The 19,712-nt window shown below is 38.6% G+C and overlaps 1 protein-coding gene across 1 annotated transcript in view; it reads left to right on the top strand.

Annotated features, from left to right (window-relative positions):
* LOC122810965 (E3 ubiquitin-protein ligase TRIM39-like) overlaps nt 1-5,738 on the top strand; it is a 218,378-nt gene extending 212,640 nt beyond the window's left edge. Inside the window, exon 6 of the mRNA XM_044082493.1 lies at nt 4,918-5,738. Coding sequence (XP_043938428.1) covers nt 4,918-5,432 — 515 coding nt within the window. The 3' untranslated portion in view covers nt 5,433-5,738. The remainder of the gene's footprint in view (nt 1-4,917) is intronic.
* The last annotated feature ends 13,974 nt before the right edge of the window (nt 5,739-19,712 follow it).

The following is a 19,712-nucleotide window of genomic DNA, read 5'->3' as shown; positions in this document are numbered from 1 at the left end:
TGAGAATGCTACTTCCAATCCTATCTCTTGGCATTGTTAGGCTACCTCCCTGACCGTGTTTTCTGCCACCTCAGCCATCTCCACTGATATATCCTTGGTGCCTACATGCACCACAGCATATATCCACTTCTCCCCTCCCCCAGTGATCACTTTAATCATTTCACCCCAAACTTTACTCTGTCTAAGCCCATAACTCTGTAGAAGTAATTAGGAGTCTGGGCAAATGCGAAAGGAGACACCAAATTTAAACTGCAACTATGAAGACACAGTCTGTAAGCTGAGAGAATCCAAAGCAAAGCTAACAGATGAAGGTGAAAATAAAATGACCAAATAAATCTGAAAGTATTAACATAAGTGACATCTTGATCCAAAAGAAAGACAAGTCAGTTTTAAAGCAGTTTCAGTTTAAATCTGGTGTCTCCCTTTCTCATTTGTCCAGACTCCCAATTACTTTTACAGAGTTTTGCAAGAGAGGCCACTTATTAACAACAGGTTGAAGTTATTAATTCAAGCATGGCCAAACTTTTCTTTTTTTTGCCAAACTGTAGAATAGTCTTCCAACAGAAGTCAGAACTGCTGCTACCCTTCAGAACTTTAATGCCACACTTAGACAAGTACATGGGATATGGCAAATATATATAACAAACAAACTCATGTTAGTGAATTTACACTACAAAACTGTAAAACTATGAATGGGCTTTAAAATGTAAACTAGGCTAAGAATCCAAATTAGCTTTTTAAGCATGCCTTAGCTAAAATGTTTCATAATTGTATTAGAAATTTGGATTTGTTGAGTACATTAGTTTATGAATTCTTTTTATTGATGTAAGTCTTTCTAGTATTATTGTAATGGCTTTTTCCTCTAAAAAGTAAGCTATACTATAAATTTCAATTTGTTTGTTTGTTAACCAGATAGATTTTTCAGCCACAGTGGCAAGATATGTTTAATGCATGGAAGTTTTGGAGGAATCAATGAATCAGTATGTGTTTTAGGAAGTTAGAGGCAATAGCTGATGGAACCCGTGAATGACATATTAAGCACAAAGAAAATCCACATAGTCATTAATCGGGTCTATATTATGAGATTGAAATCCTGTTTCAGCGAACACCAGAAGACTGACACTTATAGTGCGAATTACGGTAATGACGAACATTCAAAACCATGAAACACGGAATTTTGAAGTATCATGGTTGGCCCGTCTGTGGTATAGCTCCGTAAGGTAAGTGTGCGATAGTTACAGACCTTAGGGTTAGGGTGCGGGTTAAGGTAAATGCATAGATAGGTAATGTATGTAAGGTTTACAAGTAGGGTTTTGTTAACTGTATGTGTGTGGATTATTTGTTTTGTTTGGGTATATGTCTGTAGGGTAAGTGTGCGATAGTTACGGACCTTAGGGTTAGGGTGCGGGTTAAGGTAAATGCATAGATAGTAATGTATGTAAGGTTTAGTGTAGGGTTAGAAGTAGGGTTTGGTTAGTGTATGTATGTGTTTTATTTATTATGTTTGGGTATGTAGTATGTAGCGTGGTGTTGGCCAACTATGACGGTTCGAGATTTGCAAATTCGCGGTATAGGGGGTTTGGCGTATTTGCGGTTCGGGCTATGTGTGTCGGTGTTGTGGTGTTCGATGATACGGGTTTTCGATTACGTAATATAGACCCCATTAATCAGTTGTTAGGACTTGAACCCCAGACATTATGGTTAAATTCTTAGCCAGTGAACTACCAACAGGGAATTCTAACTTGTTTCATAAGAAAATTTAAATAATCTCTTGTAATTATATTGGAAATTCTGATTTACTATATTATGTCTTAGTTTCTGATTGCATTTATTTGTGATATATATATTTTTCTTTTTATGTCATAATAACGTATTGCAGATTAAACATAAAAAATGTAAATAAAATGCATAAAGAAATGCATGTTATAACTACTAAATGGTGCTTTATCCCTAATGAAAACCAAGTTATTACTTCACCATAACAACCAGATTTTTTTTCTGTAAATACCAGCTAGTATTCTCTATCTCTGGATTTCACATTCTTTCACTGGGCATCAGGTGTAATTTCATATTTGTGCCAAGTGGAAGTGTTGACTGATCATCAAATTTTATGTAACTGCTGTGATGAAAAAAAGCGGTGGCCAGCGTGTGACACCCATGCCCTGGCCGAGCAATCAAGGAGCCTCAATCCTCATCACTAACACCAGAGAGGGCATCTGATATATGAGGAAAAGGATAACAAATACACACAGTAAAGTGCAATTTCCCTTAAGAGCACACAGAGATCACAGACAGTCTGAGGCTGGTCGCTCCCTTGCTCTCCAGGTCCCCAATAAGACTCTCCACTAGGATAGCTATAGGGTCCAGATCTCAGCCTAGTGGGCAAGCTAAAACCTCTAGCACCCTCTCTGTCCAACCAGTGCTTCATGTCCCTGTCCAAGTAACTGACACACACACACACACACACACACACACACACACACACACACACACACACACACACACACACACACACACACACACACACACACACACACACACACACACGCACACACACGCACACACACACAAACACACACACACATGCACTTTGAGATAAGTGTTTATACAACCACACAGACACTCCTGCTGTGTCCCTTTCTCCCAGACTATACGGTAGTACCATTTGCCACCACCCAGCTAATATTTATCAACTACTCAAAGGCCCTTAAAAGGGTGTCCAATTATAGGTTCATAGGTTCATACTAGGCTATCTGCCCTGGGGCATTTATAAGCCTAGCCCGATTGTGTTTGGCTTACGCCACCCCTTGATTTGAGTATACTGTGCCCTTTTTAAAGTTTAGTTTACTGAGCTTCTGTCTAATAGTGACACGGAAGTAATCCCCGGGACAAACCTACGATCCCCCATCCACTCATCAAGATTCTTCTTGAAGAGAGTCAGTGAGGTGCTCTGCCTAACATGAATTGGAATTCTATTCCAGAGCGAAGGGAGACTCTGGGTTATGAATCTGTCCCTCCAGCATGTTCTATTTAATTCTGTGCTGAGGCTCAAGTCCCTCGAGCGCGTGACTCTAAGGGATTTAGATTTACTGAAGTGGAGCATGTCCATTAATTCTGGGTTGGACATAGCTTTATATGTCAGGCATAGATCGCCTCGAAGTAGGCGGTATGCAACTGAGTAGAGCTGGAGTTTTTTTAACCGAGCAGCATATGGCATCCATTTGAGTCCCTTGATCCTCTTGGTGAGGTACTTTTGGGGTCTTTCTAATTGCTGCAGGTGTCGGGTAAGGTACATCCCAAAGGGGGCATTGTATTCTATGATGGGCCTGATGAGGGATGAATAAAGGGGCACGATTACCTCTCTTGATCTAGATGTGAATCCTTTCATGATGAGGTGGGCTATGTAGAAGGTCTTTCTAACCACTTTGGCAATGTGGTTGTCAAAGGAGAGATTGCTATCAACTTGGGTCCCCAGATCCCTAATTACTTTCTGTGTATTACTGTGCAATATTATTATCCAATTGGTAGATGTGACTAAACAGTCAAAGCTTATTAGAGTGGCTTTGTACAGTTTTACCAAAGGCATACAAGTACTCTAAAGAGCTTAAATTATCTCTATACAAAACAGCCACAGTTGAAAGGTTTTAAAATATTTAATAATAAATAATTAAAACCACAATACAATACTTTCCACTACACAGTCAGTGCTAGTCGAGAGTTCAGAGATCACACAGAAATACTTAATATAATTCAGTAGTACACTTCTAACATCACAGAAAAACAGTCTAAACTTTCTAATTCTAGCTATCTCTAAAAGAAAAGACAAGTCTAAGATAACTTACATAAGGCAACATGCAGAGTGCTGAGTTGGATAGTCAAGACAAAAATGCTCAATAATATCTGGTTCTCACTGTTTAAATTGAAACTGCAGTTCTGATAAAACATTACATCATTTCACACTTTCCTGGTGTTCCCAGGCTGACAGAAACTGCATTTACATTATTTTACACTTAGAGCAATAAAGGACATTCCACATGTAAATTCTGGTCATTAACTTTAGCCTTAAAACAATAGGCAGGAAGCCTTCATCTAGCCGGAATGGTGCCGACTTTAGATCAAAGGGTCACAACATGCTTTTACTGGGTCAGTAGAGAGCAGTGTTGCCACATTTTTGTAACAGCATTTTTTTTCATGTAAGACAACAAGCCTGTGATTCACATTTATATTTACAAATGATAGAATTATGTATAAAATTCTATTTGACTAAGCTGGCAGCCTTCACCCATCTCTACCAGTCTTCACACAGCGTTAATATGTGATAAAGGATGGAATAGCATGTGTAGAACTCAAGTTTATGTTAACCCCTAAAATAGAATGCTGCTTTTGCAAACCTCTCAGACTCTGTTGTTAGAATCAATGCAGCATCCTAGCCCATGGCCATGCTTAAACGTCATAGTACATACTACCTAATGCTTTTTCATCTAGTTATTGCATGTTCCAACAGGTTCATTAAGTAAACTCTTGTTGCCAAATGTGTTATACCACTGGAAAATGCATCATTAACTTGTAGTTCACATTTGCCTCAGAGATTATAACACTTCTAAAAGTATCTGGATTTTTTTTAATGGATTGAAAACAATATTGGCACTTAACTGTGTATGTATTTATGGAATGCTAATTAATATGTGGCTTCGGACAGTAACGTTTCCTGTTTATTTATTTATTAATTTATCTGACATTTGTTTACTGGGAAAGTCAGATTGGGCCAGAAAGTGCCGAATTTCAGTGGAGGCCCAGGGAGAAAAGCTCCATATTTCTTTATTTATAGATATTTTTTGAATAATGAAGAGAGATCTTTAAAGTTGCTGTGCTGATTTCAAAGATATTTTTGTATGTTTTATTATTTTATTTTGACAGCTCCTGCTCAGCTCACACTGGATAAAAACTCAGCTCATCCTGAGCTTACTATTTCCATGGACATGACTGGTGTAATATTGGGAGACACAAAGCAGGACCTCCCAGATAATCCAGAGAGGTTTGATTTCTGGCCTGCTGTTGTGAGCTCAGAAGGATTCTCTTCAGGGAAGCACTACTGGGAGGTGAAAGTTGAGAATGGAGGAATATGGGCTGTCGGAGTTGTCATGGACTCAGTAACAAGAAAAGGACAGGTCTCCTTAACAACAGAGAATGGCTACTGGACATTATGGCAGTTGTATGGTGGTTATTGGGCTAGTGACACCTTTCTACCTCAGAAAGATGAACTCAGAAGAATTGGTATTTATCTGAATTTTGAAGCAGGGCAGCTGATATTTTACAATGCTAACAACATGTCTCATATTTATACTTTCAGTCATTCATTTAGTCAGAAATTGTTTCCATTCTTTTATACCACAACTGTAATCCAGATTGTAAAATCTACGGTAATTACATAAGTTTATTCATTTTATCTATGGTCCTTAAGCAAATACACAGATCAACAGTTATGCTTCTATACATAGCATACCCTAACTTTTATATTTTATATAGCATACTATTATTTTGTCAGGAGACATGAGAGTTCTAAAAATACTAAAAAGAGAACACAGCTATGCAACTGATACTGTAAACTGTGAAATACATTTGTCTGAACATTTTCTGTTGAACTACATAGAGACTCTTTACCAGGTGATTCTTAATCTACTGGTGAGTGTATAACTGCTTTTGAAAAGTTAATGTGAAAACAAAAAATATTCGTAACAGATAATATACATTTCTTGGACTTTTTTCCCTTGACAAAGATGTACTGGAAATCATCATTGACTAAATGTGGAAGCAAAAAATTATGGATATATTTGGTACATTTAGGTAACTGCGGTGGTGGTGCTGCCGTAGTGTTGTCGCCTCACAGTAAGACATTATCCTGTTCGATTCTCAGCTAGAGCATCTTCTGTATGGAGACATGCGTGAATGGGTGTACCTTCATTGAAGGTTGTGTGTCAGGGCCGGCAACTCAGCATGTAAAAATCTACTGCCAATCATTAGCAGACCAGAGTTCTGCTGTGATGAGCCCTAACTGGGAAAAACTGAAAGACACAACAAGGTAACTAGTGTCCATGTGTGTGTATATATATATATATATATATATATATATATATATATGTGTGTGTGTGTGTGTCAGTTAAACCTGAACAAAACTGAAAACATACATTATCCAGAAGCAAAGTATTTAGAAAGTCAGAACAGCACTGCATTTTTTCACATTCTTTCCTCAAGGTGGTACATGTATTGCAAACTGATGACTGTGTTATCATTAATTATTTTATGCCAGGAGAACTCAAGTGAAAATAATGGAATTATGGTATTTTGTTAAGTTTTGAAAAAAAACTGTTGCTTGCTGTCATTTCCAGATATGTTAACAACCACACCCATATGTCAAGTATTTTATTTCAGCATGAACCATGAGGCAAAAGATATATCCCTGATTTTGAGGGTCAGATAGACCACTACGTTTGTGCAAGGCTTGTCTACATCTTTCTACTATTGTTCTATTTTAGGGTTGTGTCTCAACCACTGCTGTACTGTTTCCTCACAGGAAAAGGTAAATGCAAATAAAGTACATTGAGCAGAAGACAACAATAACAGATGTAAGAAAAGCACAGAGTGATAAATGATGGAAGGAATGTTGAAAAGTGCTCTTGATGTTCATCATGTAGTGATACAAAGGAATAAAGCCCTAACTACAGGCTAGGTGACCCAGGTTGGGCAACTAATGGAGGGGCAGGGAGAGATGGGCATGCCTGTGCTGGTTGGGGGGCATTTATTGATGACTCTTCCTAAGGAGGGGTGCAGTCCAAAGAGGGGAGTTGCCCTTAGACATAGTTGACGGGAGGGTGGTGGTAAAAGATATGTCCAAGAGGTGTAGGAAGATGGCTGGTAGACCTGGTGTGGACTTGGGCCACTTGGGACCCAGGCTGGTAGGATGAGGTCTAAGGGGACCAAAAACAATTAAAAAAATATTAAATTGTTTAATATGTGGTTCAAGGAGATTTCACTGTGTGATGAATGTACATTAGAGAGCAGTTCAGTAAAGTCCAGTTGTAAATGTCAAAATGTTGTCATACTGTTGGATATCTAGTATGTCATTACATCCAATACTTTCAAGAATTTTATGCCAATGTCCCTTCTACATTTATGTGGTATGAAGGTAGAATTCTTTTTAGAAGGTCAATAAGAAAAACACTGTGTTTCCTAAATTCTTGTAGACTTTGATTGCAATTGGGATCAAAACTTTGGAATTAAAAATCATGGTGTCTTTGAAAAACAAAATATTGTTTTAAGTTAGTCTCTGAGCAGAAGTAGAATATTTGTGGCTATAAACATTTACAGAATCTTCCACAATTAAATGTACTGTTTCTCCATAATTACTTGCAGCTTCTCTGTTAACAATAAATGGATTGTCTCATGGTCCTCATCATAAAATAACTGCTTATCAGTTGGACATGAATCTGAAGGATATTTCACTCTCAGTACATAGTACAACTTTCAACTACCCCATATTGAGTCTCAGACTTAAGTAATACCGCTACTTCTATTTTAAATATAGATACTTTCACTTCCATTTTAAATACCTGTCTGAAAATGAACCACAAGTTCTACTTGTCACTAAGATTCAGTGTTTTATATCTGTAATTGGCTGTAGTGTGTGATGTACCATTTATCAGTTTGGAGTCAAAAACACATTGATGTCACTGTGACAACAAAGCCTTGACTTTTCCACATTGATTTACGAGTGGCCTGGGATTCTATTTTCAAACTGAGTTACTGAAAAAAATGTGAGGTGCTAAACTGAAATCATCTTAAATATGACCAGCACTTTTTATAAATACCCTTTAATCAGCATCATGAAACTTTTGAGGATCTATGTTATGAAACAATACACTTGATGTAGTTCTTAGAACTTCTATGGGTGTGTTTCAAGTCATTCTACAGATCGATACCATAACTCTTTCTGACTAGCACTTGGGAATTATGAGAAAGCTTATTCATCAAACAATAAATAAATAATGGCCTCCTCCACCAAAAGTGCTGCTTAAAAAAATCCAAGTACAAGCAAATCAAGAAGTAAAGCAGCCACTACCACGCTGAATATAAAATAGTTTACTTTAATAAAACAACAAATAAAAAAATGTCATAAGTGCTTTCCGGTAAATCCCTTCATCAGATGATAAACTTGGTAAAATACATTGTATAAGTTATAATACATATTATTCAATCAAAATCAATAGTTTACTTTTCTTTTTGCCAAAGCTGGTTTTAAAGGGACCACATCATTCAGACCTGGAGCTTTATCGGCTCCAAGTCTAAGAATCCATTGCATCTCCTTATATTCAGTTTCATTTTCAAGTCCCCCATTCGCTGACTTTTATTCACAACAAAAATGACCATAAATGCAAAAACATGATCTTTATGCAAGGCTATATGTTTATACAATGCATTCTGTTCCTTTCCTAATCTTATGTCTGTTTACTATTGTTTGTGCGAACGACATTCTATATGCAGCAATGTGCCAAAAAACAGAATGTCGAATGCACAAGCACTTTTACACCAGATAGTCGACTCCACTTATGCGAATGCACAACTGCATTCGCATAAGTGGAAATCGACTATCTGCACGGAGATCTCGGTACAGTGGGGAGTGGAAATTCATCCACATCCCCACTGTAGTACGATCTCGGAGTTAGAATATATAAGTGGGGAGTGTGGGGGGGTGCAGCCCCCCACATGAGGGGTGCAGAGTTGATAGTTGTATAGGAGTTTGATTTACATCAGCCCCTATACGGCTATCACGTAGTGGTTTCGACAACAATGTCAAGTCAAATGCGTTGAGCATTTGGTTCGACATTGTGAAAGTTATTTTTTTTTATTTTCGGTATTACCATTTGTTTATTTGAATGGAAAATGTTTTTCCTTTCGAATAAACAATAGTAAACCTCTTATGTCAGATAAATGTTTAAAAATTCTAACTCCGAGATCGCACAGACACACAAAGGAAACTCACACTCACACATTTTACAGTCCCTCACACACACATTACAGTCACAACACACACTTACACACACTAAAGCCCCTAACCAGCACACTTACACATACATACTTACCTAAACTTCCACCCATCCATTCACACACCACACCAGTAGAAGCACTAATTCAACATCTCCGTGCTTCGGGATTTTGAATTTCTTGCTTCTGCGGGTTTTGGAATTTTGTGTTTTTGGCTATGTAATTTTGGGATTTCAGTATTTTGGGATTACACAGTGGACCCATATATATATATATATATATATATATATATATATATATATATATATATATATATCTTTACTTTCAAAATGTTGAATGAATTGGTTGAATGCACTATATTGAATGATCAAAATGTTGAAATAAAATTAGTCTAAACTCACAATGTTGAAATTATCGAATTTGCCCATTTCTGCACTGTAGTGCGATATCGGAGTTGGTATATTTAAGTAGGGTGGGTGTGGGGGGCACAGCCCCCCCACATGGAGGGGTGCAGAGGGGTGTAGCCCCCCCTGCAAGATAGTAGAGGTGATCTCATTGCTTTTTCAATTAAATGATTTTAGACATTTTGATCATTCAATGTTTTCAGTTTAGATGTTATTTTTCAACCAAATGAACATTAGACATTATGGTATTCAACATTTTGAAGGTAAACCATATATATATATATATATATATATATATATATGGGTCTACTTGAGTTGACCAAAATTCCATTAAATCCTATTTTACTTAACTGAGTTGACAATACTGAAACCTTAGTTCCTTAGTTTAAGGAACATTCACATCAATGGAATTTTAATAAAGGAAAGGAAGCAGTAGACCAGCATAAAAAATAAACACACCAAAGCATGCCAAACCCACTCAAGTGGGGGACTGCACACTCTCCTAAAATATATACCAACTCCGAGATCGCATTATAATGGGGAAGAGGGCAAATTTCCTCATATTGGCCAACTGCCTCCTTTCCCAGATTAAAATGCTGGTGATGTGAATGTTCCTTAAACTAACATTTCAGTGTTGTCATCTTGGTTAAGTAAAATTCGATTTAATGGAATTTCAGTCTACTCAAGTACACCCCTATATATATATATATATATATATATATATATATATATATATATATATATATATATATATATATATATGCGTGTGTGTGTGTGTGTGTTTGTGTGTATATAATTGATGCCTGAAATGCAAAGTTTACCAAAATTTATTTTTTCACCATACTACAAATGTGCTCTTCTTTCTTTACTGATACCTTAGCATTACAGCATGAGCTGCTATTAACTGCAAAAAAGAAGTCCAATCCTGTTCTCATAATAACATGGATGTTAAATATCCCACTGCATATGTAAAAAAAAAAAAAACAGTACGAGGTTACCACATGGTGTACTCTTTCTGAATTCAAGAACAGCCCTATCACAATGTTTTTGCTGTCTGTTTACTCAGATAGTGTACACTTTGTGGTAGCCTTCAGAAATCTCCCCAAGACTTAATGTTATTATAGTAAATCTAACATACGTATCCCATAGCTGTCCAAATCAGATTTAAGGTGCATTTTTTCCATTTGCCTCATTTCTGTCCCCTACTATTAATATGTATATTGAATTGACATGATATTCTGATTTACAAGTTGTATAAATTTCTTCCAAGACAGTTTGATGAAAATCACATCTCACAAAATGCTCTCATTCTTTTTAATGTTAATGCATTTCTTTCATGTATATCTTTCTGTAACAGCTTTGCTGCATTTACTTTTAAAAACCCATCTGCTTTTCTTCATGTTACTTCTCACATGTAACCAGGGAATGCTGTTTGGTTCAAAGGCAACAAAAATATTCAACAAATGAACAGAATTATAGCCCAGTTACTATTCTCTCAGCAAATGTATTGACACAGTCAGACATAAATAATGTTAAGCACTTTCCTGTCAGTAGCAGCAAGAGTTCTTCAAAATAATTTCATTCATACAAATAGTCCATTTTATCGATCTATTAATGACATGACCTCTGATGTCATACCATTCAGAAACGTATCCATTTACCGATATCCATTCATTACCATAAAAAAAACATAATTCATAAATAATACATTACCAAAGTTAGAAGTCCAGTCCTATTATAATTTAGTTGCTGTTTATTTTAATGCACTCTTAAGTGTTGTCTGTCTAGATGCAAACATAATTGCTGCAATAATTCCTTATTTTCATATCATCCTTTTCAATTATACAAACTTTAAACTGTATACAATTATTACACTTTTGGGCAGGTTTACTATTGTGCACATTACCTTTTCTAATATTGTATCAATGCTCATATTAATATATATATATATATATATATATATATATATATATATATATATATATATGTTTTTTTCCTCATAGGGCTGTTCAGATTTATCCATATAATATGAACCACAAGTCTGACATACTGCCAGATATACTATGTCAATTGTACCACAGTAAGCATAACTCTAACAACATTTCAACCCAGTTCCCAACCTAGGTCCTTGCTCTCTTATCCTAAACCCCCAACTCCCTCTCCCTAACCCAAAAATTCTGAATTGCTCCCTAAACCTAAAAGTAAATTCTGCAGTCATTACTAACTCTAAAACTCCCTTCCCACTCTCTAACCCTAAAATCCCCTTCTTGCTACCTAAGCCTAAAATCCCTCTCCAGCTCCCTAACCCTAAAATCCTTTCCAGCTCCCTAACCCTATAATTCCCCTTCCACTCCCTAAAACTAAAATCCCCTTCTGTTCCCTCCACACAGCTACTTGTCTGAACTCATATTACAGTACTGAGTGTGAGCAGCAGCCTACATGAGCTACAAGGTGCTCAAGTCTCTGGCTTTGAAACAGTACTTTTTGAGTGCTTGAGGTTTGAGCACTTGTAATGTTCCTATCTGAAAGTTAGAAGTACATTTGTAATATGTTCATTTTCTTTACAGATGTGACTGATTTATAGCCTTTTGCCACCAAAGTATATACAGTAAAATAGAGTACATATGTCTCTGTATAAATAAAAATGATTAGGGCAAAATGTATTTAAAACATTGCTAATGATGCTACCAATATCGGCATATAGCCATTATATAATAACTTCAATTCATTTAATTTTAGTAAATGCAATGAGAGCCAGAACAGTGATCTGTATAATATAGTCATTCTATTGCAAATATTAATAATTATCTGTGCATGTCTATGTGGGACTTGAATCTCAGTTCCCCAGAAAAAGGGATAATGTAATAAATAACTGTCCCATGTAACTCATGGACATTGTACAATTTTTTTCTTAAAAGAGCATTTTTTCTTAAAAGAGGCATCCCATTTCAGTTTTGGAGAAGTTATATTCTAGCTTCTACTCATAATAGGGAATTCCGCAAGATGAGACTTAATGACCAAGTACTCATTTGCAGCTACAGAGCAAAGAAAGAGTCATTTTTCCTCTGAAAGTGCCTTTCCTCATCGGAAAACATTGGTGACTTGCGACTTGTTCAGATTGTGAGTACTAAATGGCACTGGACCAGGAATTCACTAAAAAATCCAGGAAGTAAAGCTTTGTATATTACAAAGAAGCTAAATTATTTGGCTGTTCTTTGCCCCTTATCCAATTCTGCTCTATACGAAGACTACATTTGAATGTAAAAGATATATTTTAGCAAGTCTGAAAGCTGCTTATTCATTAAAATGGGCTTTACTCTATTGAATCTGTACTGACCTGCCATTTTTCCACAGGCATGTAAACATGCTATTTTTACTGTTAGTATATGAAGACCATTAATACTACAGTCGATATATAAATGTTTGATGATCTGTACACCTCCAGATATATATAGGCAAGCTGGTGGATTAAACTTTTGTTGTAAAATATCCTAGTAGTCGGTTCTCAGAAGTTTAAAGGTATAACATTTTCTTGAATTTGATAAACCCAGAAAATGGAAAATAATTAAAATGCAGTTAAAAATAGGCACAAAAATGAAAGTGGATTGATTTAGAATTGTTGATATTCTTCAATAAAAACATATCTGTAGGGCTATTTTCAATGTTTTTGGCTTGGATTTTTGTTGCTGAATTCACTCGCTTGTTTATATAAATGTATCTTTTTCTGATGAGATTATCAACATTTTCCAACAGGGAGCTGTGAATGTTGATGCACTGATTTTACTATCCATGGTATAATTCAGTACTTGTAATAACTATTATTGTATTAAGTATATTTTGTCTGAGACTTTCTGTGCTTTACACATTATTACACTGTGCTCAATTTTTCATGTTAACATTGCATCCTGTGCATTCCTGCTGTCACTTGCTTTAAACCACCTTACATTTAATATGGTAGTTTCCTCATTCTTAATTCAGAACAATGTCCAGTGAGATACTTTTTATGTTCCAAAACACTATACTAATTATTTTTGCATATTTATGAATATAATATCTTACTTGTTTTGTAAACATTATCTTATATACATATATATATATGTGTGTGTGGTATATTTAACATGTTTATACTGTAATATCATTTTCTTCTTTTGCTGTGATATAATTTTTTTCTTTTGCTATTATCTGATGATTTAGCTTCTGGATAAAGGTTTAAATTAAAACCTTAAAACATTTTAAACAGAATGCCACTGAAATGTAACCAGTTCTTTTTCTCTCACACTCTTCTGTTTTATAACCAATGATTTATGGCATCAGTGCCAGCATTTTATGGAGAACATGTACCCATCTATGCATTTTTACTGGCAGCCCTTTCAGCTGTAAAATGTTAACCAAATTTGGCAGATGTGTTGCATAGTTATCAAGAGTATTTCTTCAGGCATTGTCATAGCTGTGTAATTTTTGTTCTGCCATTGATAGCATAGGTTCACAAATAAATGATTAAATGAGTATAGGTCACAACTGCTTCCATAAAAATTTCTAAATATAAAATCTGATATACTGAAAGCAAAATAATCAGAGGTTTGCAATTATTTATAAACCCCCTATAGCTATATGTATATCTATATCTTTGTGAATGCCATAATTTATTAATGAGCCTTAGTTCTGATTGCAGAATTGGTAGTCGCCATGCATTGCTAAATCTCTTTTTCTCTCAGGGTCCTTGCAACACAAATTCACACAATATGTAGTAATTTACTGCTGAGTTGCCATTTCTTACCACCTTAGTCTTAGTAATCATTATTTGCAGACCATTATGTTCAATTTTTGCTGTCTATGCTATTATAGTTCTCCACATGGGCACTATTTTACATCATGTAGCTGCATACATGGTTTCTTTTTCTTCTTGTGTCAGCCAGGAAAGGCACACCCTGGGATTCATTAACAATCGTGTAGCTGCCATGCTAAGCTGACATGACATAAGCATGTTAGTTGATGAGCAGCAGTGCTAATGAACTACTTATGCTGCTCATGGTGTCTACATGTTTGCAAGCACCTTTTCGTGACCAGCAATAGTGTTCACAGTCATGGAAAGGTGCAGGTAAGCACAAACACAGAATGTAAACAACGACTTGCATATAGGCAAAGAACAAGATACTAGCACATGCTGTAACCCAGAAATATTAAGGGCAAGTACAGTGAAAGAATGTTGAAGGAGGGTAAGTGAAATGGGGGGAATTGTACACAAACAATAACTCTTTATACATCAAATAGAAGTAGAGGCTGTCACAAATAACTTAACTGAATGTGTGCATTAAGACAGGGGTTTTGAGTATAATTTGAACAATCAGATTTAGTCAGAATACTGGAAAGGGGCTACACATGTTACTGTCAGTACAACAGTGAGGAGTTTGCCAACATACTGGCAGACAGGTTCAGTGCAAACTTCACCCCCCTCTCCCCCCCTAAAGGAGAGATAACTATCCCAGCCGAGTGTAGCCTCCCGGACATCTCAAATGCGCAGGTGAAAGCTGCTCTCTCTAAAGCTAAAAACACAGCATCAATGGGACCGGATGGTGTCCCCGGCTGTGTGCTACACGAGCTAAATGAGGAATTAAACCCGCACATAAGGCAGCTGTTTAATCTCAGCCTTACCACAGGATACGTGCCCAAGGAGTGGCGTACGGCAACTGTTGTCCCACTCCACAAAGGCGGCCCGTCTACGGACCCTGGTAATTACCGCCCCATAAGCTTAACAAGTCTAGTCTGCAAAGCTATGGAGAGGATCATAATGGAGCTCATAAACAAAGATATAGGGGACTTGCAGACATTGGACCCGACCCAGTTTGGCTTTGTCAAGGGAAGATCATGCCTTTTGAACTTGGTCGACTTCTTCGAAACAGTCACCAAGGCCATTGATGAGGGAAAGGCAGTCCATACAGCCTACCTTGACCTTGCAAAGGCTTTCGACACAATACCCCACTCGGGTATTGTAGAAAAACTTACCAGCTTAAATGTAAACCCATATGTCACAAGATGGGTTGCAAACTGGCTTAAGGACAGAACCCACAGGGTTAGAGTTGCTGGCGCTGTGTCAGACTCCAAGCCGGTCACAAGTGGTGTCCCACAGGGCTCGGTCCTTGGCCCCCTATTGTTTGACATCTACTTCTCAGAAGTACAGGCCAACATAGGAGGACTTTGGCTGACAAAGTTTGCAGATGACTGCAAACTGGCGCCATAGTGGAAAGTGCATCAGACACGGATATCCTTCAGAAGGGACTCACGGAAACAGATAGCTGGTCTCAGAGCCATGGCCTGAAGTTAAACACCAAAAAATGTATAGTCATACCCTTCGGGAAAAACAAGGTAACCCCAAGCTACCATATAGGTGGCAATCCACTAAGCACAGAAGAGGTTATCAGGGACCTGGGGACCCAGGTTGACAGTGGCCTTTCTTTTGACACTCACATTGCTAAAGTGGTTAGAAAGACCTTCTACATTGCCCACCTGATCATGAAGGGATTCACATCCAGATCTAGTGAGGTCATTGTTCCCCTGTACTCTTCACTTATCAGACCAATGATCGAGTACAATGCCCCATTCGGGATATATCTCACCCGACATCTGCAGCAATTGGAGAGACCCCAAAAGTTCCTCACCAAAAGGATAAAGGGACTCCAAAATCTGTCATATGCTGCCAGATTGAAGAAACTCCAGCTCTATTCAGTCGCATACCGTCTGCTCAGAGGTGACATGTGCCTGACATACAAGGCCATGTCCAACCCGATATTAATGGACATGCTCCACCTCAAAAATCCAAATCCACCAAAACCACTAGAGCAAGCGACTTAAACCTTAGCACGGATATAAATAGGATGTGCTGGAGGGATAGATTTATCACTCAGAGACTCCCTATGCTGTGGAATAAAATCCCGGTCCATGTGAGGCAGAGCACCTCGCTGACTCTGTTCAAGAGAAATCTAGACCTGTGGATGGGAGATCGTAGGTTTACCCCGAGAATCATCTCTGTGTCACTGCTGGACAGAGGCACAACAAACGAATGGGCACAGTATTTTTTCATATAAGGGGTGGCGTAAGCCACAAAAATTTGGGCTAGGCTTATAAATGCCTTAGGGAAGATAGCCTAGTATAAACCTATGAACCTATGAACCTATGAGTACAATATCACTGCTTCTTTGACAAGGAAGCTGTTTCCATTGTGTAGTACACACATTATCCCAGAACTGAACCACAGTCTATTTGTGTAAGTATGCTATACAAACCGATGCACATGCCACAGGAGCATGTGCAGCATGACATACCCCGAATAACCATTTCACTGCCATGCAATCACAACCTGTGATGATATATAATTGCCCAACATAAAAATGGATAAGAATAGCTGGATATAATTGTGTTTATGTAACCTCAGTTCATTCACATAGTGTTGCTGTTTCAGGAATTGAACAGTAAGCTACGGGACTCTACTAACTAATGTTATGTGGCTGAACCACAAGTGTCACACTGGAGGTCTTACACAGCTGTGACACTTCACCTATGTTCATAGGTTCATAGGTTCATAGGTTCATACTAGGCTATCTGCCCTAGGGCATTTATAAGCCTAGCCAGAGTGTGTTTGGCTTTCGCCACCCATTTTAAATTAATTTTGCTATGCCCTTTTTCGAGATTAGTATACTGTGCCTCTGTCTAACAGTGACACAGAAGTGAAACCCAGGGTAAACCTACGATCTCCCATCCACTCATCAAGATTCCGCTTGAAGAGAGTCAATGAGGGACTCTGCCTAACCTGGACTGGGATTTTATTCCAAAATGAAGGGAGCCTCTGGGTTATGAATCTGTCCCTCCAGCATGTCCTATTTATTTCAGTGCTGAGGTTCAAGTCTCTCAAGCGCGTAGCTCGATGGGATTTGGATTTTCTGAGGTGTAGCATGTCCATTAATTCCAGGTTGGACATGGCTTTATACGTCAGGCACAGATCACCTCTGAGCAGGCGGTATGCCACTGAGTAGAGCTGGAGTTTCTTTAACCGGGCAGCATATGGCATCTGTTTGAGCCCTTTGATCCTCTTGGTGAGGTACTTTTGGGGTCTTTCCAGTTGCTGCAGGTGTCTGGTAAGGTACATCCCAAAAGGGGCATTGTACTCAATTATGGGCCTGATGAGGGATGAGTAAAGAGGCACGATGACCTCCCCGATCTAGATGTGAATCCCTTCATGATTAGGTGGGCTATATAAAATGTTTTTCTAACCACTTTGGCCACGTGGTTGTCAAATGAGAGATTGCTATCAACTTGGGTCCCCAGATCCCTAATTACTTCTTCCGTACTTAATGGATTACCACCTATGTGGTAATTTGTGGGCACTTTGTTTTTGCCAAAGGGGATGACTATACACTTTTTGGCGTTTAGCTTGAGGCCATGGCTCTGGCACCAGTTGTCTGTTTCTATGAGGCCCTTTTGGAGGATTCTTGTGTCGGCTGGAGAGTCAATTATGGCACCCAGTTTGCAGTCATCTGTGAACTTGGTCAGCCACAGTCCTTCCATGTTGGCCTGTACCTCCGAGAAATATATACCGAACAAGAGAGGTCCCAGGACTGAGCCTTGTGGGACGCCACTTGTAACTGGTTTGGAGTCTGACATGGCTCCAGCAATTCTAACCATGTGGGTTCTGTCCTTGAGCCAGTTTGCAACCCATCTAGTGACATAGGGGTTTATATTTAAGCTGGTGAGCTTATCTATAATGCCCAAGTAGGGTATTGTATCGAAGGCTTTTGTGAGGTCCAGGTAGGCTGTGTGGACCACCTTCCCCTCATCAATGGCCTTGGTGACTGTTTCAAAGAAATTGACCAGGTTTAAGAGGCAGGATCTGCCCTTAACAAAGCCGAACTGGGTAGGATCCAGTGTCTGTAGGTCCCCAATATCTTTATTTATGAGGTCCATGATGATCCTTTCCATAGCTTTGCAGACCAAGCTAGTCAGGCTTATGGGGCGATAGTTTCCAGGATCTGTTGAGGCACCACCTTTGTGGAGAGGGACCACTATTGCTGCACGCCACTCTTTGGGTACATATCCTGTAGTAAGGCTGAGATTGAACAGTAGTTTTATGTTTGGGTTTAGCTCTTCTTGGAGTTCATGTAGGATGCAGCCCGGGACACCGTCTGGTCCCATTGATGCTGTGTTTTTTGCTTTGGAGAGGGCAGCTCTTACCTGAGCATCTGAGATGTCAGGGTGGCAGCACTCTGCTGGGATAGATATTTGCCCTTTTGGTGGGGAGGGGAGGAGAAGTTTGCGCTGAACCTGTCGGCTAGGATGTTGGCAATGTCTGTGGGTTAGGTGTATTTTTTTGTCATTTTGGACTAATTCTGAGCATATCTGGGAATTTCCACCCAGGTTCCTAACATAACTAAAGAAAGCCTTGTGATTATCCTTAGTGTCCTGTGCAATTTTTCTCTCGAAGCTGGCCTTAGACGATTTTATGAGTGCCCGTAGTTTTTTGCTAATATGGATCAGAGATGCCTTCCCGTTTTGGGATTTTGCTCTATCATGTAGTAGCTTCCTCCTTCTATTGTATAGTTTGTTTATGGCTGGGGTCCACCAGACAGGACGCCTGCCTTTGGAGGATTGGGTCTTGGTTTTATTTGGGATTGCATGATCCATGCATTCCTGAAGGTGTTCATAGAATGCGTTTATAAAGGATTCTGCGGTCTGGGCCGTATTTTCCACAGGCCCGGGGGCTTTGAAGGATTCCACCTCGGTGTTGAGGAGTGTGAAATTTGCTTTAGAGAAGTTTTTCACTGTGGTTTTCTGGGCAGGGGGTGGGGTCAGGATGTGAATATCCAGTGAGATTAGTTTATGGTTTGATCTTACCAGTGAGGGATACACTTCTGGTCTGGAGCATAGTGTCCCCATGTTGGTGATGATCAGGTCCAGTATGTTTCCCCCTCTTGTGGGAGTGGTAACAAGTTGTTCCATAGCATTTGAGTTTATAAATTCTAGGAACCTTTGGGTTAGGGTGTTGGAGCTAGAGTAATGCTCCCAGTCTGTGTTTGGGTAGTTGAAGTCGCCCAATATAATGGTGTTTGGAGAGACCTTCATATTTTCCAGTGTTCTCTGGAAGGCTGAGTGGGGTTCCTGGATTTGGGAGGGTGGTCTGTAGCAGGCTATAAACTGGAAGGCAGTTTTACCCACTGTTAGTTGCACATGGATAGTCTCTGATGCTTCATGCTGTGCCACCAACCTGGAGGTGTGGGTATC

This window comes from Protopterus annectens, chromosome 9.part0 (genome assembly GCF_019279795.1).
Source record: "Protopterus annectens isolate FY-2018-M chromosome 9.part0, PAN1.0, whole genome shotgun sequence".
In the NCBI taxonomy this organism is placed as follows: domain Eukaryota; kingdom Metazoa; phylum Chordata; order Ceratodontiformes; family Protopteridae; genus Protopterus; species Protopterus annectens.
The sequence above is the reverse complement of the archived record's forward strand: the minus strand, read 5'-3'. Positions and strand labels throughout refer to the sequence as shown.